Source organism: Onychostruthus taczanowskii, unplaced genomic scaffold, assembly GCF_017590055.1.
Source record: "Onychostruthus taczanowskii isolate IOZ18803 unplaced genomic scaffold, ASM1759005v1 scaffold174, whole genome shotgun sequence".
Taxonomy (NCBI): Eukaryota; Metazoa; Chordata; class Aves; order Passeriformes; family Passeridae; genus Onychostruthus; species Onychostruthus taczanowskii.
This window is the reverse complement of record NW_024498951.1, coordinates 652817-674606: the sequence shown is the minus strand read 5'-3', so window position 1 is coordinate 674606 and position 21790 is coordinate 652817. Positions and strand designations below refer to the sequence as shown.

General features: G+C 40.3%; 1 protein-coding gene across 2 annotated transcripts in view; it reads left to right on the top strand.

Moving 5' to 3' along the window:
- Positions 1-21790, top strand: part of LPAR1 (lysophosphatidic acid receptor 1) — a 68706-nt gene that overhangs the window by 33265 nt on the left and 13651 nt on the right. For both annotated transcript variants that reach the window (XM_041400198.1, XM_041400199.1), the window contains exon 3: positions 2656-3403. In XM_041400198.1, coding sequence (XP_041256132.1) covers positions 2656-3403 — 748 coding nt within the window. The remainder of the gene's footprint in view (positions 1-2655; positions 3404-21790) is intronic.

Below are 21790 nucleotides of genomic sequence, written 5' to 3'. Positions count from 1 at the left end.
TACTTTTACAGGAGGTCCCAGGTTTTAGATTAGAATACCTTAGAAACAAAACTTCTCCAAAATTCCTTACATGAACACAGCATTTTGGTTTTCTGCCTTCAAAATGAGAGAAGTAGCAAGTGAGCCTCATGCTAGCTTCTCCGAGATTGCTCAAGTGCTGTCAAAGTTTTAAATTGAACAAGTCTGGCTCTGTAGCATTTTACATACCCTTATGTCTGTATGTACATTCCACCTTGCCATTTCATGATTAAGTCATATTTTTTGTCATATTGTGTTTCAGATTTCAAACTAAAAGGTTGGGGAGAGCATTGCACAATCAGGGAATAATTCACATTTTAAGCCCATGTGCAAAACAAAAAAAGGAAAAAAGAAGGAAAAAGAAAGTAAAAGCATAATACCAGCCACATTTTAAATTTCTGAATTAAAAATATATGTTTTTTCAGGTGTAGCAGACCTCTTTCCATAGGAGCAACAGAGGAGCAGGAATCATTCATTACATGTGGGCAGCAGACATCTGAAAGAAAAAAACAGTGACAAATACACAGGCAAAGAGAATTTATTCAAGATCACAAGTATCAACTAGGTCCTGAATCCAGATATTCCTACAGAGACTAAAAATCCTGTGCATTACATATTTAATGCAGATGTTGGCAAGCTTTTATAAGGGCCACTAATTCATGCATATGACTTCCTCTCTCCCTCAAGGGTTCTTATACTTGACCTGTTATTACCACAAGGTCTTTAACCAAAGAATTAAAGCCAGATGTCTTGTAGCTAGGTCTCCCTTTGTTAAACACCCCTTATAATAATTTTTTTTTTTATATGCAACTGATCCTACATGAGAACGTTCAAAATTTCTTAAATAATTAAGGCTAAAAGGCTTCAAACCCAAGGGTTGATGTATCCTAGAGGAGCAAGAAAAGCATTATGCTCACTGGGCTTAGAATACTATTTATTCTAGCTTTTTTATTATCCTGGGACTGCAAATGTTTCTGGTCAATGTTTAGGCTGGAGGTAAAATCTTTCTTAAAAGACCTTTTTCTTTAACATAAATTTAAATGTCATGTAGTCCATTTGGGATATAGATGGAAAGTTTTGTATATTGCTTTATTGGAACTGGCTTAATTGCATTGACAAATGTAGACATGAAAAGAAACAGAAACAGTTTTGGGTAATTCTAAGGAGATCTTTATCAGATACTATTTTCACTTGAGTCAAGTCATGAATTTAGTTTCCCAATTCTGTATGTTTTGTTTTCCACAAGAAGGTTAGGTTAGCTGTAGCACTTCCTGCAGAGTAACTGGAGCTGTCCAAAATCTATGGTTAACTTTTATGTTTTAATGGGAAGAAATTACCGCCTTTTAGTGTTGTTGATCTGTTCCTTGATTGGGCTGCTTACCTGCATTGCCAAAACCGGTCCTGCTTTTGTAAAAATTCAAGTTTAGGTGATAGCATTCCAGAGCAATAAAAACAGAGAGGAAAAGGCAGATCTTATATAGAAAGAGACTTTTTGACATGTGTTTATTGGTTTGATTTTTTTTAAATTATTATTTTTACATCTTTGTTGTTTACCCATGTTAAACAAGGAACCAGGATGTTATTCAGAGGGGTTTATTTTCTTAAGGTTTGCCTTCTGGGAATTGCACCTTGAGTAATTGCATGGAACTTAAAAAGGAAACTCATTAGGCATTTTCTTATAAGCCAACAGTTGTATCCAAAACTTCCACATTCTAGTGGAATATGGGCTGGTTTGTTGCCCCCCAGCTGTTCTCAGCGGAGTACTCCGCAAAAAAAAAATAATCATGTGTTCTCTGGCATAGCCACGACAATAGTTAATGCAGGAAATAAGGTTGGATGCTTTTAACACTAGTTAAGCCAAATATTGCTTTTCTTATTTCTTGGCTCACTCCTATTTCAAATTGGAATAAGTCAGTTCTGATGAGTTACGTTTAAAAGCATTGTATATTTCAAACCATTTCTAGAAATGTGGCTGGTGCTCATAGAAATGCTATGTCATGCTTCCTTTATTGTTCATAAAAGCATGAACTTTTTATGGACATACGTTATCCTTTGTAATTCACGGTCTCAGAACATACTGACAATCTTTATTTAGGGTGTTCTTCCCACATTTTAAGACAAGACAAGAAGGAATACCCATGACGGAAAATGGAATGAGTTAAAACCTACTTGGAAATGTAACGCACATTTCCTCCTCTTTGATGAACTATTCTTCCGCTACACTCAAACAACAGTTCTGTGCACTAATAACATAAATAACGTGTCTAGCAGAGTTAATTTTTCTTAATTATGAATTGCATGCCTTTAACTGAATCTCTCAGCAGATCTGCTTGGCCAGAAGCTTGTTTTTTATGCAATTTACAGCTACATCAGAAATCATGCTGGCTCCGAGAGCAGATGGAGCCATTTCTGGTGGTTTCTAATCTGGTTGCTGTTACTAGATTCCTCAGAGCAATTGTTTGTGAGTTCTGGAATGCCATTTGGTCTGAAACAATAAATTTGTTCTGAAGTGTGTTCCTTTCTGTCCCCCTCCCCACTCTTTGTGTATGTCTTAGCCATAAAGACAATCATATGTTTTCAGTTCTGATGTCATTCTGGGTTTTTTTTCTCTCTCTTTTTTTTTCTCTCTTCTTTCAGTCTACAGCCATGAGTGAACCACAGTGCTACTACAATGAAACCATTGCCTTCTTTTATAACCGAAGTGGAAAATATCTAGCCACTGAATGGAACACTGTCAGCAAGCTTGTAATGGGACTGGGGATTACCGTCTGCATCTTCATAATGCTGGCCAACCTCTTGGTTATGGTGGCTATTTATGTGAATCGCCGATTCCACTTTCCTATTTATTACTTAATGGCCAACTTAGCTGCTGCGGACTTTTTTGCAGGGCTGGCCTACTTTTACTTAATGTTCAACACAGGACCCAACACTAGAAGACTGACTGTAAGCACCTGGCTTCTCCGTCAGGGTCTCATTGATACCAGTCTGACAGCCTCTGTAGCCAATTTGTTGGCCATTGCTATTGAGCGGCACATTACAGTTTTCCGAATGCAGCTGCACACTCGGATGAGCAACCGCCGAGTGGTCGTTGTCATTGTTGTTATCTGGACTATGGCCATCGTCATGGGTGCCATACCGAGTGTCGGATGGAACTGTATTTGTGATATCACCCACTGCTCCAACATGGCACCGCTCTATAGTGACTCCTACCTGGTCTTCTGGGCTATTTTCAACCTGGTCACTTTTGTGGTCATGGTGGTCCTATACGCTCACATCTTTGGGTACGTTCGCCAAAGGACTATGAGAATGTCCAGACACAGTTCTGGACCCCGCAGGAATCGGGATACCATGATGAGCCTCCTGAAGACTGTGGTCATTGTGCTTGGTAAGTGTTTACTTTGCCCACCCTGTTCTTCCTGCTCTGTTTCTTATCAGGTGATTTCAGTAATGCGTGGTCAGCTCCTGGGGGTCAGCAGAATGTGGAAGACACTGGAGCAGGTGCAGACAATAAGAGCACACAGAGTTCACCACTGGGTGCTCTAAGTAGATCACTGGGACTATCAAGCTTATTTATGGAATTGACATGGTCGCTTAGCCCTGTAACATGAAACCAGTGAAAATCCAGATGTAATGTGGTGGTTTTTTGCAGCAATGCGTGTTTAAAATCTTTTGTAGCAACCTATTATATAATGTTTGTCTTTTTGCCTTTGAAGATACCAAATGGCTTCAAACTTAAAATAGTACAGGGAAGGCTCGGTGTTACACTGAAATATCTGTTGTCTCCTTTTTCTCTACTGAAAGGTGTTGTGTGTATTTATGTGAAATTCCATTATATGGAGAACAATCACAAGCTACAGTCAGGCTATTCACAAAAAGATTGTGTGTTAAGCAGGACTGCATGTACCCAGTCCTATAGTGTTTGGTGCATTTGCTAATACAGGAAAGTAGCATGTGAGATACTGGGTGTGCTTCAGCACACTGCTCGGGAGGTGCGTAGGCTTCAGTGCTTGGCATGAGGGAAATACCATAACACGTTTTGGATTCAGGAGGTTATTGTAATTTTGTGAATAGTTTTACTTGGGTTTTGTCTGGGATTCCCAGTTTCCTTATGCAGCACAGCCTAAAGGCTGAGTACCGTTCCCTCTTGATCTTCTTTGCTGTTTTTCTGTTCTTTGTTCCTGCAGATGATAGTGAGCTGAAGGCAGCAAGCATGGTTGGTACAGGTTGTCTCCTTGTCCCAATATGTGTTCTCACCTATTAGGCCCTCCACTACAGTACATGGGTCTCCAGGTATCCCTCTACCCTGTTGCATCAGATGGTTGCCCTAACAGTTCATAAATGCAATTGTTATGCAGTCCACAAAGCCCAAAACTTACTCCCATTTCTCTCCTTGACATTATGGTTCCCATAGTTTTATTCTGTGACTTGACAAACGTGCCAGAATTGTGGCAGAGATTCAGTGTGAGTCACTGTGTCAACTCACTTTTTAGTTAAGAATTTACGTGTTGTACTTTGACCTAGTGATTTGCATTTTGACCAGAATATGAATTGTGCAGTTAACTAACCTGTTAAACCATTGATAAGATGTATTCCTCCATGTCCTGCTCTTGTCTTCAGGGAAACATTTATATGAGATTTCCAAGGGAGACTCTAGTGATTGGTGAAACCTTTCCTGACCTCCTGGTGCTTCAAAAATCGGTCCTTTCCAATCTCCATGATTGTCATGGCAGAAGGCAAGATGAGGTTAAGAATACCAAGAAAATTTGGGTTTTGCAGTCCTCTTTTAGGAAACAGTTCTCTGTTTTCCTTCCTGAAGACATTATTGTTCATACAGTATTTCCAATGAGGTGAAAGACTGGCTCAGACTTCACAAAAATAAAAAAAAAAAAAAAAGGCAAAAGACCCCAAAAACAGCTACTAAAAAAAGTGGATGGAAAATAGTAGGCACTTCTACCAGTGCAATGTGGAGTTGTAGCAATAAACAGTCACTGAATAAATAGCAAATGTCAGCTAATCCCAAACATGTATGGTTCTAGAGGTATGTGTATGCAGCAGGAAGGATCAGTCTCCTATGAGAAGAGGTCAGAGGGAAGATATACAGGCCACTCACCGTGGCCACAACAGTAGTGGTGTACAAAGAATGTAAAGTGACCCCTTTCTTTTCCCTAATAAATATATTTATTTCAGGTATTATTCTAGAAAGAGTGAAACAACTCCAGGGGTTAAGGGGCATTAGCTAAACTGGAGGTGAATTCAGTTTAGCTGCAGATGTAGTTCAGTAATACCTCTGATTCCTCATAAAGGTGAGATTTTTCAGGACTGCAAGTGGCACATGTTGAAGCTTTCTATAAAATTCAAACAGGATCTTATTTCTTGTTACTCCTGCACTTCATTCAGTGTTTTGCACACATTGTACTTAAGTATCTCTTCTAATCTGCATAAAATACCATTTACAGAAAACAATAAGTTATTATTTTATTAAATCTGTTCAAAGGCAACAAAAGCCCTCGTAGGTTGTGACATTCTTTATCATTTTTGCAGCTCCCACCTTGGTATTATTTTGCAATGGGTTTGAGTTTTTGGTTCAGTTTGGTTTTTTTCCTAAGCAGTTTGGTTTCTAGAGGAAAGCTAGCGGAGGTCAGTCGTAGGCCTGTAGAGTAAAGAAGTAGCAGTGCTTTTACCTCCTTACCACCTGGGAGGCACAGTTGCAAGATAAAGATAGTTGGGAAACAGTTGTGGGTTTGTTGTGTAAATTCTTTTAATTTAAGAAATAAATAAATAAAGAAGAGACTGAAGTAAAGAGTTAGGCTTGGGGGTAATTGCAGACACATTGGGGGAGTTAAATATTTGTGCATCAAGGTGTTACCAGACTGCTACGTACACCATGATAAATTTTCATTAATTGTCATCAGCTGGGGAGTATCATCCCATATTGCTGAATTTGCACTTCAGGGGAGGATTTTTTGTGGTTCTAAGGAAAAAAAGCTAAGCGTCACTTCAAAGCACTTCTGGGCAACAGATATCTCAGATATCAGCAGGTATCTCTCAAGCAAAGAGTGTGGTCAGCATGTTGATCAGGCAGGTGTGGTGGTGCTCTATCACTGTTTGCACTTTACTTGTAAGTCTGGCTTAAAGTTTTCTTAAGCAGAAGATTTAATTTCAAGGGTCATATTTCCTGAGTGCCTTCTTGAAAAGGTAGTGCTTTGAGTTTATCTACTGGAGATTTGGGAAGAGCAGAAAAGGTGAGTGTGTCAGTATGCATGGAGCAATTTGCTGATCATTTATCTCATGTTATCTGGCTTTTTCTGCATCAGTGAACATCAAAAACATGTACAAGAACCCCTTTCTTAATGGTGCAGATCAGGGTAATACTACATTGGTCAATACATTGGTTTGAGACAGAAACAAACTTTTTTGCAGGAAGTGGAGCTGGGAAGGAGAGTAGTTTATTCTGAAGATGCCTCTCCCTCCTTTCCTTCCCCACAGCTGAGTGGGGAAGGGAGCTGGTTTGTGTCAGCCTGCTATACACAGAAGACAATTCATTTTGGAGGAGAGGGAGGGTGCCCTGGGATTGAAAGGAAAACAGAACTGGGGCTCTGGGTAAACCTGTGAGCATTGGCAGAGGGAGGCAACCATTCCTCATTTTAGAATCTTTGTTAAAATGCTGCTCAGCCGTAAGTAACCCCATTGTGAATTGGGCAGCAGTGAACTGTTCATTTGACTTTTAAACTTCCATAAACGGGTGTCCTGGAGTTGTCCTGCTGGCTGTACTCCCAGGCAAAGCCATGTTGCTGCTGCTGCAAGCAGAAGAGCATCTTTTCCCCTGTCTGCATTCTCGCTGTGTTTGGTGGCAGGAGTGGGAGGGAATAACACAAGGGCTTCTTGTTTGTTAGCTGCCTAACACGGCCTGCCCTCCTCATGCCTTGCTGCCTTGCTCCAAGAGGAGAAGAGCTGCCCCAAAGGGGTGCAGTCCTCAGGCAGTGATGCTGTCAGCATGTGCAGGGAGGGTGCCAGCTGTCTCCGACAAGAGGGTGATTGTGTGGGGAGGGCTATGGCTGCTTGACGCACTGACTGGAGCGGTCGGGATCTGGCACACTGCGTCATCCCACAGAGCGGGTGGGATGCTGAATCCTAGGAAAAAGTCAAAAGCAGAGAACAGATTTTTTTTTTTTTTTTCATGCCCTCTTGTTTTTTTCCTTGAGTAAAATAGTTTAAACAGAAGGAAGTGATTTCATAGCTGAGCCCTTTTTTCTTTTAACAAGGCTGCTTTTGAAATCTTTCAAAAGTAACAAGGAACATAAAGCTCTCTCTCTAAACCATGCCTTTCCTTTGCATTGGAACTAAGGAAGAACTGATCTGTGTACTGCACATAGTCATAAAATCATGTCTGGTTTGGCTTGCAGCTCAGTGACACTTTGCCTTTCACCACCACCATGTGTTCCCTTTAAATGAGCAATCAGGGAATAGGCAGAAACTGAGCAGATACATCAGCTGAAACTTTGCATCTCTCTTCTGTTCTCCACTTTTTCTCATGTTGCATTTAAAAACAAAGCTAAACTGTTTTTCTGCTGGGGATCATAGTTAGACTCTGAAAGCATTTGTCAGGCCAGTCGTAGGTTTGGCCCAAAAAAGGAAGACAATATCTAACTATTGTTTTAAGAAGTAGTGAAAGCACAAAATTAAGGATTTCAGATTCCAGGCCTGGATAAACTAGCCCTGGCCTAGATTTCCTTGGCCTGGAATCAGTCATGAAAGGCTAGGGTCTTTCAGGTATTTTAGGTGTATACCTGCATTTCTAGAGAAGTACTGGCTTAGAATGTTGCTGTTTGTTAGAAAGTTAGCCTATATTTCTCCTACCTAAATGCTGATTAAGTATTCATCCTAATTTGTCACCTCTCGTTTTTACAGTGTGGATAACTTTGCCATATACCTCCATATGCATCTTTGGGCATTCCTCTCTATTTAGAATTTAGACTGTGAGATTGTGATACTGAGGGTTTATAACTGAATTTCAAACAAGCACGATACCAACAGCCCTCCTTATTTGTATTTTACTAATCCTGATGATTAGCCTTCTATGTTGGGTGAGTTCTCAATGTTGTTGGGCCAAAATTAGGCATGCCTGTTGAGCCAAAAATCACAGCTAGCCCCCAGGATGTAGGGAGACCAAACAATGAGTTCAGAATTGTTTACCCTTGATGTTCCTGGGAAGTAAAAAGACACTTAGGACTTTCCTGCCTATAGAATCATCCACTTTGTTTGCAGGAATGTGGTTTACTCTGTAATATTGGGACACTAATGTGGGCACAGATAAAAAAGGTGAAGGTTCTTTTTGTATAAACTCTGAGTTTTTTATAAATTTTGATTTAAAGGAGTCTCACAGTGTTTGAAGACAGGTCTTTACTTATTATAATGAAGAACTGAATGTAAGAAAAACATCTGGAAGTTCAGTATAAACATCTGGAAGGGTAGAACTGCTCAGCAAGGACTTTTTTCCTGCCCTCTCTGCAGCAGTTATTAATTGCATGAGACTTATTTTTGAACTTTTGTAGCTTTTCTTTCACATCTACATTCCAAATAGGGTTGGAAAACAGCAAAAAACTGTTAATGCACATGAGTGTTCACGTATGCTGTAGCTACACTGTTGAAGCAAATAAAGTACATTATTGACAACTTTAACTTTTCTGAATGGTTGTTTTGACATGCAGTCTGCATCTTCACTCCATTTTTCTTCTCATGCAGTAAAAAAGCACTTGATTACCAGTAGAATATAGAAAGACTATGAAATAATGCTGCAACCTGACTGACAGCACATGGTGTCCTGACAGAGGCATGTCTTCATTTCCATATCCCTCATGTAGTGTCAGGTAATTAACTGGAATGGTTTATCTTTGTTGGCCTTAAGGCTTAAACAGTATGAAATACATTTCATCAGTTACCAAGGCTGTGGTCCTGGACTGAGATGGAGATGATCATGTCTAGACAGAGCTTGGTTATGGTATCGCTCAAACTTTGACAGAGCTTCCCTACCCGTGGAACATTATTCCTGTGGGCCAAAGGAAGCATCAGCCCTCTTAGCACAGTGCAGCTTATAAGATGATCTTTTGGAGAAGCCAGGGTTTAACTCTGAGCCCAGTTACTGTAAGAAGAAAACTTCACCTATTTACCTCCTCCTTTAGGAGTCCTGCTGCTGTTGGGAGGGGATGAGCTTTGCAGCAGTATTTTTCCTGACATGACTGAAATTGAGAATGTTGTCTTAGCTTGGAGATACCCTTCCACCAGGTAGCAGTGGACTCATGGGGAGAAGAGCAGCATCCAATCAGGTGTTTTTCCTTGTAATTATTAAATTTTCCATAGAGAATTGTGCTGGGCAGTAACATCATGCTGGAATTGAGATGAGAGCAGCAATTTTCACAGATTCTTGTCTGGAAGTGGTGCAATGTGAAGCCATAAATACTGTGTTACCCTGTGGTCTGCACAGGGGGCCAGTTCAGAGTCACCAACCCTGCCCGACCCCCAGGTCACAGAAATATCACTTGTGTATTGATTTAATCCTGACAGAAAAACAGCGCAATAAACTCTGTAGTTGGTGCAGGCAATACATGTCTGAGCATCAATGACTTTCTGTTCTAGCACACAGTTATGTGCAGTCCCAGTGTTTTTAGATCAGTATATTTTAAATGTGCATAAACTGTGAATTTAACCCTACAGTCAAGTAAACTGGGAAATTGTTGCTGATGATGTAGCCTAAATGGAGAGCTCGTAAGTTTAAAGGATAAAATCTGTTTCATAATATGGAGAGCAAAGGTTTGTAACAAATGCTTTCAGAGATGCAGTGTGCATCAATATTCAAGCTGTATCATCAAATATTTGACCGTGACAGATCCACTGCTAGACACATCGGATATTTGAGTGACAAAAGTGAAATCTTGATTAAAATTATTATTTATAGCACATCTTATCTATCCTAGTGGATTTTGGATGACTTGGACTTCTCCCTCTTCTCCCTCTTCTCCCTCTCTCAGCCTTAGGAGTAGTTCTTCTGATTGCTGCACAAAAGCCTCCTTGCAGGAAAAAACATGCAGTTTAGGGAGTCAGTGGTTTCCAGGCCTTGCCATTTTCCACTTATTGGGAATTATGTATTATTTTTTGGGTTTGTTGTTGTATTTTTTTGTTTCCCCTGTGCATCTTAATGACATTTTAGAATTTATTTAAGTAACCATGTACTTACAGCTTGGCAGTAGATGAAGGGGAATAAAAGTCTTCATGTTATTGCATATATTTGTTAGAAGGCTTAATTGTGAAATCATTCTGATTTAATAACAAGAACTTTAACTTTTAGTCAGTGATTCACAACAAGTGTACTAATAATTTTATGTGTGTAAATGTAAATAGCTGTATTCTATTTTCTTGATAAATACAGCTTGATTACTGTATTAGACAGGTCTAGCACTGTTTTCTAACAGGAAGACAAATTTCCACAAAGAGTTGTTGAAAATCAGTCAGGTTTTCTTTTTCCAGTTAAAATAGTGGAGGCATGAAAACTTGCCAAGGACCTATGTACAATGTAATCATGCAGTGGTTGTAGTGTGTTTTAAATTTAGCACCCGTTGTATGATTTTTCTTGATTGCTTGATATATTTCATGCTGCTGGTAGAAGCAGTACTATGTGTGCTCTGTCTCAAAGTCTCAGTCACTGATCATTTTTATTGTCATCTACAGTCTGGCAAATGAATTCTGGTGGATCTTCTTGAATTTTTTCTAGTAGTCCCAAACCAAATCTCTTCCTGTTACTGGTTGGCTGGTGAGAATGCTGAAAGGAAAAACAAAGGAAGCACAGGATCTGGAAATTAGAGTGTGGTCAGTTTGTTTGTGGGATAAACTTCATAAGTAGCTTTCTTTTCCAAAACAAGCCCATGCAAGCTCCACTTGATGAAGCAGAAATTACTGATGTCTTGTATGCAGGCAACTCTCTCTGAACCCAGAGTATGGCTGGATGTGTAGAAAGTCTCATTCTAAATGTTTTGCTTAAATTCTTCACTGACTCAGTTAATGTTATTGTATCCACAGTTAAACCCGATACATCCCAGGTAACTGCCTTTTCTCTAAAGTATTCCAGGTATCCCTACAGCATTCAACGCTTCACCCTGGGGAATCCTTTTAGAAGTTTTCTCCTTCTTTCCCCCTTCAGTTAAGAATCAGAATTATTTATTTTCATTCAGAATCATTTGAAAACGCACTTTGAGGACCTTCCATCATTTCCTAAGACAGGAATGTGGTTTTATTTTATTTTATTCTTGAGAGGGAAAAATGTCTCTAGTAAATACATTCCTTTAAGTATGATGAAAATGAGGCCTTGTTTAATAAAAGTCTTTCCCCTCACTTCAGTATAATTTATTACCTTTTCAGGGAAAAAATAAATTTAAAGGGCAGATGAAAGTTCTCTTCATTTTTCCAGGCCCAGGAATGGCCAGAAAGGGGTAAACCTTAAGTAGTTCCTACACTTCACATTTTGATTTTAAAAAAAATTATAAAGAAAAAGCTAATTCTTCTTGCTTGCACAGATTTTGACCTTTTCCAAGAAGCTTCTAAAATTAATTGCAATGGCAAAAGTAGGTATATTTCTCAACAGGCCCTGAGAATTGATTTTTATTTTCCTTTAATTTAATAACAGGATTTGGAAATCACATCTTGACCTTGAAAAGTAGAATCCAAGATTTTCACTTGGATCCAGGTAAAATAACAAAATGCTGACTAAGGAGCGATATTTACTTACTGAAAATCCACACCAAATCAAAATTAATTTTTAACCTATCTTGCTCTGGGATCAGACTGCACTTAGGAGTGCTTCATCCACAAGTAAGTAATAATCAGCCTGGGCTTCTCCAAAACAGTGCAGATGGGCATGTTTTGTGGGACATTTTCCCTAAAATAGAGGCCTTAGTAAACTTTGCTGAATACCCAGGGCAGAAGTTGTTACCAAGAAGAAATTTTGAAAATCAGCATGTGCAAGAAGGCTTACAGTGAAATGCCAGCACATGACCAAGTCCCGCTGATCTCTCAAAATTTGAGAATTTTGGATTTTGAATTTTTTGGAAGATGGGAACCCATCCTTTCTTTAGAAGAGGCAACAATAGTGCTTTTTAAAAATGGCTACTCGCAACATAACATTTTTGTCCTCTAGAAAGCACATAGTTGCATGGAGAATTTGCTTCTAAATGTTTTGCTTATTTTGTTCACTGGCTTTCCAGATTATATTTCTTGCCCCCTCAGCTAAAACTGATACATCTTTGGCAATTCCTAAAGGAAAGCATTTGCAGTCTGGAGGTATGGGGTAATGTCCATGTCCACCCACTGGCTTCTGTTTTCACCTTTGTGATACCATTTGTCTTTCCTGTGTTTCAGCAAACACCACCCAAGTGCTAAGTCAAATTTACAGCTGGACCTCAGCTTCAGAAATTAAGCGAACAAAAATGCCAGCTGTTAACTGGTCTCATTGTAAAACAGCATTCAATGAGGCACTGAACTCTTGTTTGTTTCCACCAGTGGAAAGAAAGCACTGACAACAACAGATTCTTTTGTGCAAGAGAAGCAGTGGTCCTCCTTCTACATTGCTTCATTGCACATGAGCAGTATGATTAAGTATTCTGGGCTTGTTTTTTCTGGGATAATCCATGAAAACAGAAGAAAAACTATTTTCAATATCAAATTATTTTTACTTTTATAGTTTCAATGAAACTATGGCTCTTAACATCAAATCACAGAGTTACTGCTGATGGCAAAACTTGCTGAGACATTTGAGGTACAGCAAACAGTGCAGTGGGAAATGGTCAGCAGTGATTGATAGCTTTCAGACAGCAGCCATGGTTCCATCCTTCTAGCCTCAGCATAAAAAGAATGTTCATCAAAAATGCTTAGTTTCTGCATTTTTTGAAGTAAAGGTATTTAGAATGTGAATGTAGAAGGAAGATATGATTCTGAGTTCTTCTGGTGGCAGCAGAATAGTTTCCTATTTTCATGTTTCATACTCCTGGGGATGCTGTCACTGACCTCATTGATTTTTTTCATTCAAATATATTTTTAGGGTTTTTTTCTTCCTTTTTTTTTTTTTTTTTTTTTTTTTTTTCCTTCCCCACCTGGTCCACCTTAAGTTTCTCTCAAACACTTACACATTTGATGCCCTTCTTTAAAGCTGGAAGCAGCAATCGCAGGAGAAGATCCTCATCCTTTCTGTAGTTTTTGTTTGGGAAAACTTTGTGTCACACTTCTACTTTCCTCAGCATAAGAAAATGTCTCTGAAGTTCATTTTCCTGTATCCATGTTGAGAAATGCTGATATTATGTCCAAGTGTGCTGCTTGTGTAGCATGACAGGTCCACTGCTGGACACATATCCTCTCCCTTCAATGCCTAGAGAGCAGCAAGGGCTCAGAGCTTGTATGGAAGGTCATGAGACTTTGGAAGCTGTAACATCATTTGTAAATCTCAGGTATTTAATTTGCATGCTCTGGTGCTGTCCATCCCACTGCACTACTTAGTGACATACCAGGAGCAAAGGGAATTGCTCTAAGTGAAAATCCTTGATTTCCAAACCCACTAGCAAACAGGAGGAATTGGAACAGGGATGAGTGCTTTGAAGTCTGTGGATAGGGTGATGTAAAGTTTTTCAACTGGGAAAGTGAGAACTTGGTCTGTAAAAGTGCCCCGGACATATCTGCCATGGGGTGGCCATCTGCTGCTGTTGGGAGAGTAGCCTCTGGTGTGTTGCAGAGGTTGAAGTAATTAATTCCTTGATGTTGGCGTTAAAAGTCTATGAGGTTACTATAAAGAAAAAAGGTTGAGACATGTTTGAGAGGAGTGAGAGAGTAATTCTGTTTCATTTTTTTGTGTTTGAGTAAGAGCTATCTGCCTAGGTCTTTCTGTTTTAATAAAGTACTTGGTATCTGATTACAAGTTTGTTAATATAACCATAGATATATGAGAACAGTTAAGATTTTTGAAATATCTTCCTTCATTAAAGAAGTCATCTCCTGAAGAAAAGGGAGGGGATTTAGCTGTTAAAAGGAGGAAAAGCTGCCAAGTTCTCCTGGATTCAGTACCTTTCTTGTTCTTCTAAAAGCAGTTTTAAGGGAACCGTTTCACATCTTCTGGTATTGATATAACCTTAGAAAGAACTTGTTCTGACATATGGCATTGATAATTCCCACCTTCCCTTGTTTTAAGTTGCTTTAAGGTGGTCATTTTTTACTTCTCTAGAAACATACAAGGAGTAATTTATAGATTAGTTTTCTAAGTAAAAGCTCAGTATATAGAGAGTTAAAAAATATTGTGTAAAACTATTGTGATTTTGTAGAATGGTTGCTACTTTTTCCATAGACTAAAATTGAAAATGGATAGATGCTATGTTGGGGGACATAGCTCTAAGGGTCCTGGGTGCTCAGGGATCATTGCTGGCAGCCTGCTTGCTGTCTGATACCCAGCCTTGTAAGCACACCTTGCCTTCCAGTTGCATTTTGTATTTACCCTCCTACAGCAAGGAGCGAGTAATATCAGAGTATATTGTAGCTTAACTTCTTTCCTATTGCTGTCACACACGCACAGGCACACACACAAAGAAAAGGTGAAGTGAATGCATATTGATTAATAGACTGTAATGCCCCTGTAAACCATGGGGACTGAAAATGGGCCTTCATTGAGGGTGATCTGCATCTGACATTGCCTGTTTAGCCAGAGTTCTGCACAAAATGAGTTGTGTGGGTTTCTGTCTTTCCAGCAGGAAAGCTTGGCTTGGTTCACTCTGTGGGGAGGAGGGATCAATTTAACTAAGCAAACAAAGTACTTAGCTTGAAATAAGTAATGTAGCATTCTTTAGAAGAACTTTCAGCCAATTCACCTATCAAAAACCTTAGTGCTGTACTCACTATGTGTAGTCCTGTTATAAAGCAGAAGGCGTTCAGGTACACTGGCCTGGCCCCAGCAAGGAGGGTGAGAGGTATGGATAAAGCCATATGCACTCCAGAAACACTAGCTTTTAAGCACGTTCCAGAGAACATAGTACTGATTGATGCTGTTTCCCATGAGATTTTCCTTTTATTTTTTTTTTCTTCTGCCTTTCCTTTCCCTCTGTTCCCATCTCTCCAATCTCTTTATTTCTTTGCTTTGCCTCTCCCCTGTTTGGCTGGCAGGCAGGATCAGCACCTCTGACAGCCAGCTTAACTGCCAGGGTAATTTGTGGGAGCCTGAGCTGTCAAAGGATGTTCTGGGGCCTTCACAGTAGAGACCACCCTGTCCTGGAGCACTGGTGCCCCATCTCACATGCCTCTGAGCTGGATTGGACTGCCATACTGTCCTGGCTTGTGGCATGGCATAGAAGAGCAATTCCAGGCCTGTTTTCAGAAAAGAAATTGTAGCCACTTTCCTGCAAGCCACTATCATAGGCAAAATATCACGTATATAGAGATTTACTCTTAGAAGAAAGAACAAATGTTTTGTTCCTGAATTATTTGAACGAGGTTGTGAAACGGCAGGCCCATCTGTTCCATTTTTACCCTGCCAGTTCACCATTTAGGCCTCTGATTGATTTATCTCTCTGACTGTAGGAGACAAGTACCTCAGCGGGAGGAGTATTGAGCTTTGCCTGCTGAGTAGGGAGCCATTTGCTTCCCAGCTTCCCTGACTGTGCTGATCCAAGAAAGGGGGGCACCAGGATGCAAAAGAGCCTGCTGTCTTTGACCACTGGCCAGGCACAGGTCAATTTACTACTGCTGCTGAGATTTTGGTGGTCTAGGGGTTGGGGTTTTTTCCTTGGCTAGCTCCTTCTGCATCCACAGGAGCTCAGAGAAACCAACTAGGGCTGAGACACATCCTCTGGTTAAAGTTGCAGAGGATATATGACCTTCCAGGACTATAACCTCTCCTCAGTGCCCTGCAAAACTCAACATCAAAAAGATACTATTTTATTTTATTTTATTTCATTTCAATTTCATTTCAATTTCATTTCAATTTCATTTCAATTTCATTTCATTTCATTTCATTTCATTTTTATAGCTGTCTTGTACTCCCAGTTCCCAAGTCCAGGATTTCATTGATCATCAGTAATTCAAAAACTAGATTGCACAGAAATAGTGGTCGATTAAGGTTTGATTCATAAGGAAATTGCACCTGAGTATTTACCATTGGGAGGGATGTACACCCAGAGATGCAGCAATTTTCTAGGATGCAATGCCTACAACAGTGCCTCTAATTCCAAAATCTCCTGCATTTAAAATGAGCTGGGAAAGCTGGCTGAAGCGCATGTTCTGCATTTGTCTGTATAAACACTCAGATTTCTCCGCAAGTACTGTTGAAATCTTAGCAGGGACATGAACCAGATTTCAAACCTGGCCTTGACCTTGAAAACAGTGTTGAAATACATTAAAACTTTGATCACAAAGCACTCATAAGCTATGTACTCTATGCACTTCACTTTAAAACAATTCACCTTTCTTCTCAAAGTTTGCAGAGTGGTCTCCTGCATCCACAGGCTACCAAGAATTACCCTTGACTCCTACAGTACAGGGAATCTTGCAAAGCTTCTCTTATGGGATGTCTTCATGGCATATTGCACTGTTGAGTGCAGATTTTCCCCAAAATAACAAAGAAAATATTATACTTGTCTTTATTAGAGAAGCTTGACATCCTTTTCATTTGAAGTTTACGTTCACTGCCTCTTTTTGATGCAGTTACTTTCAAACAGAAGAGGTAAATGTCTTACAGAAGCAGCAGTTTCGCTGAGTGTTTCCTCAGGTGTATGTAAGAAAGCAGAAAGCACAATGAGTAAAAATGCCAGCCCAAGCAGAAAGCTTCTGATACTATTGTAAAGTGTTAAGTTGGATTTTTTTAACAGGAAGTAGTGTTAGTACAGTGCACAGGCTTTAGTACCCTGATAGAATTGCCTAAATATCTGCATGTATGCAATTTTGAAGGCAGCATTTTGCAGCAGTGTATTATGGTAGAGCTCCTGTGTGTGCTGTCATCTGTGATAGTAAGAGATGTTTGTTGCCACATCTTGAAACAATATCCTCCACTTCTGTGGCACAGACTGACCGCTTTCAAAACAACGAGAGAAGTCCACCTACTTGGAAGATGGGTAGTGTATTTTTTTGTTGTCCAGACACCTCTATTTCTCACGCCTCAGAAAAATGAAACACAAAGTTATTGGAAACACCAAGCACATTGCCAGCTTTTTAAGAGCTGTGAAAACAGTTATTAGGCTAGCAGTATGTTTGGAAACTTGATGAACCAACATGAGAGCTATCAGTAAGAGAAATATTTGGAAATATTTCAGTATTTCAGATTCAGCAGCTCAGTTCATGTATGAATTGTTCTTTAATTTAGATGGAGGACTTGTGTTAGAATATTTTCACTTTTTTTTTATTAAAGGGTGTGTAAGCATATTGCAGTTTGTGTCCTTGGTATGCGGGTTTTCCAGGAGACCCATTATTGCTGTGACCACAGCTGCCCTCTTCATGGCAGTGTCTTTTGGCTCCAGGACTTGCTTAGAGTTCAGAGCATTCAAGAGCTGATAAAGGCACCTCTGTGGTGCTGTCACATTAAGAGTAAGGCAAACCTTTCTGACACATGAAGAGTATAGAGATTTAACAGAGAAATAAACACCCTTATGTTCCAGCTGGTCCTGAGATGTCAAATGGGTGGTGGCAGCTGGGTTTAGATTTGGGGTCATAGACACTAAGTAACAGAAATGCAGAGGCAATGCAGCACTCTAAATCCAGCAATGTCCAATAAGCACTACTCCTGTTACAGACTCACAGATAGAACAATACCATGCAATGCACTGTAAGCCTAATCATGCCCAGTGAACCCTCACAGCCATAACAAAAAGGTCTGATGGCATTCAATACTACTCATGACCAGGTACAAAATAGTGTCATTTCATGAGCAACAGAGATGTGGGTTCTTCTTGGATTGCTCATAATCAATACACTTTCTGTGAAAGCATGCTTGAATACTTGAAATACAAATACTACAGCTGACAAAAAATGCACTAAGTTTCGAGATGTGTATATGTGCTAGAAGCGTGATGACAACATAAGCTAGCTTTCTGAATTTCCCCTTATAGCTGAATTTGACCCAATAGGTGTTCCCATGGGCAAGGAGATGTGTACAGCCCATTGACCATGCCTGGATGCTTTGAGAAAGGACAGCTAGGGATAAAGATGGATAAAGATGGAGAGTTGGCAAGTTACAAATGGCTCTCTTCTGCCATAAAATAACTCTTGGGTTTGTCTCTTTCCACTTGGCTGACACATCTCAACAGAACATTTCTCTGTAAAAGATTGAATTTTTGTTGCATCCATAAACATTTACATGTGACTGTTGCAGTGATGTGCAATGCTCTTGCAGGTATTGCTACCTCTGCCTCTCCCTTTCCTTGTGCTCATGGACAGTGCTCATATGGTGACCCCTGTATGTGGTCATCTCACTGCTTATCAGTGAGATCAAAGCCTCCTGGCAATGTCTACTGCAATCAGCAAACCAGTTCATTTCTTTACTTATTGGTGAGTTTGCTCTTGCCTGTACACTGCACCATCTACTGTGAACATGTGAATTTCCCACTGAAAAAAGCTTGCATTGCAGCAACATGCAAGATCAGACTTCACAGCTAGCCGCAGTGTTTTACAGCCACAACTGAACCTTGGGAGATCTCTGCATTCAGCCCTCTCCCATCAGCCCTGAACTCCTGCACAAAGTAACCCTTATGGATATGGGAATTCGTTTGTCATGCAGAATAAGAGGTGAAGAACATCCAGGCTGTGGATCAACCTTTTTGTTGGTTTTTTGTTTTTTTCTTTTATGAATGAAACATATAGCCGTACCTGCAGTAGCATGCTGCCATAATTGCACAAACATGGAACACATCAAAGCCAGTGAACATAAAAATGCTGCAGTTCTAATCTGTAGGGAGCTCCCCTGGCCCACAGAGAAAATATGAAATCCAGTACCATCTGAGACAGTAACACTGTTCATAACTTACAGGAACAAAACTCTCCTGTTTGGGGAGGGTAAGAGAGTCCAGCAATACTGCTTCTCCCCATTCTCATTCATTCCCTTCCCCAGGCACACACCCCTCAGGTTTTACAAAACCCCATGGTTCAGGTACTGGTGCAAGCTTCTCCAGCCATGGCTCAGGTGGGAGGAGAGCAAAGTTCACATGAAAGCCGTGTCAATAAGGGGGAAGGGTGGCTGGATTGTAACCAGGATGATATCTTGTGCAGTGGAGCACGGAACTCACCAACCCAAGAGACGTTGCATCCCAGCACCGCAGGCTTTGCAGAGTGCTCAGCCAGCTTCATACACGAGCTCCACAAAAAGTGGATTAAAGCAGCAGGGAGTGAAAACTGTCCTGCACAGACCATAATACTTGCCCTGCACCTGTAGCTTAGCCACTGACACTGCATTCTTAAAGGAATTAAAGGTGGTAAAGCTTGAATGAGCCTTCTCTAATAAATACAATTAAAGACAAGAGCACAGACAACAAAAAATAAAATTAGTGAGTGCTTGTTTTCAGAAGAATATGTACTGGAAATACAGTGAAATCAACAAATTTGCAGTAGGTCAGTCTGTTCATAACTACATATTCTCATGCTCATAGATAATTAATGAGCATGATTACAATATCAAGGTTTGGACAGCATACAACAGCAAGAGCACCAATGACAGTAAAATGCTTGTGGTGTCACTGGGTGCCTAAGGAAACTCATTATTTTGAAGGGCAAATAAGCAGGCTCATCCCTTGTTGCTTGTCTCTCCTAGAAAACACAAGGGACAAAGAAATCTCAGGTCCTTTTCTCCCCTTGTAGCTTGGAGAACAGTTAGAGCGCAGCAGATAGAAAGCTTGCAGTTGTGCTTGGTGTAACTTATTATTTAAGGCACAGCTGTGATCAATCTCCAGGCTATAAAGTTTATAAGAAGGAGCTGGAAGCGTGGGCTTTTCCTACAGCACTGAAATGGCCCCTCTGCCTTGCATTTGTCCCTCATTTAGCTAGCCTGACTTTGGTGTGGCCGCAGCTCTGAGCTCTGTAGAAAAATGAGGAGAAGCCAGCAAGTATCACCAGGAACTTCAAATGAAGTCCAGCAAAAGCTGATCTGAGTTTGCCTGAAGGCTTTTTCTTTATGCATCTTCCCTACACACTGCTGCTGTGTTGGATGGAGTTTACCTCAGTGTTGCTTGAATATTCCATTGTTAAAACATTTTAAAAGAAAATAATCTCTGAGTGGTGCCCTTCAGTGCATTGTTGAGAGTTTTAATCATTGTTGAGGAGAGTTTTAATCTTTTCTGAAAATAGAAAAAAGCTTTGTATTTCATTTAGAACAGCAGAGGTACTTCTTAGAAGCAATTAATTTGCTGATTTTGCAAGCGAATTTCTTACAACATACTAATTGCTTGTTTATCTCTTTTTTTTTTAAACCCAAAAATTCCTCAGCCTTTTTGCCTGGAAGGTCTCATTTTATCTCATGAAGTTTCCTGTTTACTTTAGGCGCAAGCCTACAAGTATCTGCTAAAACAAAATAAAAAACCACAATCCTGGAGAAGTATTTCGGATTCATATATCAGCATGTCTGTCCCAAAATAATCTGACTTGAACTACTGTGGGCAATGATGAACTAAAACATCAACATGGATTAAAACTAAGAATGATCCCACAGGTACTATTTTGGGGGGGGGTGGGGGGGGGGGGTAGGATGAGGAGTACTCAGTGGAAGTGTTTTGATAGGTTAGCATTGCAATAAAACATTTCCTATGTCCCCAGGTTCTACCTCCTGGGCATGTGCTGGTAAAGCAGTGCTGCTGGGCACAGCCTTTCTGCTTGGTGTGGTGAATTTATTTTATTTTATTTTTTTTAACATGGAGCAATACAAAAGCTGGGAGCAGGGGTTTGAGGAGGTGTCCTTTTTTTTTTTTTTTTTGATCCTCTCAAAATGCTTTTGATCCCATTTCACTCCTTCTGCTACTCTGTCAGTTTACTGCCTCCTCAGCCCCTTGGGTGGGTTGCAAACATGTGCAGCTGCTGAATGTAATGCAAGTGGAAATGGTCTTTGTGGTTTGGTAGCAGTCTTGGTCCTTTGCTTCCTCTTCCATCAGGCAACAACAACTGATGTGCGCTAGTTTAGTTTTCTATTTCACAATCCTGCATCAACTCTCTTGTTTAAAGCAGGACACAATACAGTAGATAGCCTATGCATACTAAGACCTTCTTTTGAGGACTGATAACTTTGCCAAAGCTTCTTGTGGGTTTCCACAGAGTGTGGAGGAGCCTTTTGTTTTCCTTTCAGAGGCTAGTTTTCAATGCAGCTGTGGCGATTGCAGTTGTTTGTTTTTGCAATTGCTTGTGGGAGTCAGTGGAGTTACAGTGTCTTTGATGGCTGACTCCCAGCTTGTATGCTGTCCCCTCCCTTGGAGCCGACATCCCAGCCCTGCACCTAGAGCCTGTTCACACGGAGGGGTCAGGGCAGCATGCTCCACAGACGTGCCTGGAGATGGCACAGGATCAGCCAGAGGAGATTAGAGAGCTGTAAGGGCCATCAGATGAGACAGAACATATTAGGCTTACTTTCTGGATGCCTCATCACTGTCTGCACGAAGTCTCAGGCGCTCCAAGTGTGAAGCAAATGCTTTCACAAATATTTTCTGTCTCTGGCAGCCATGGTGTGATCTGCATTGTATGTCACTATCTGCCACATCTGATGGAACTGTTACTAGTGGTTATTTTTAAA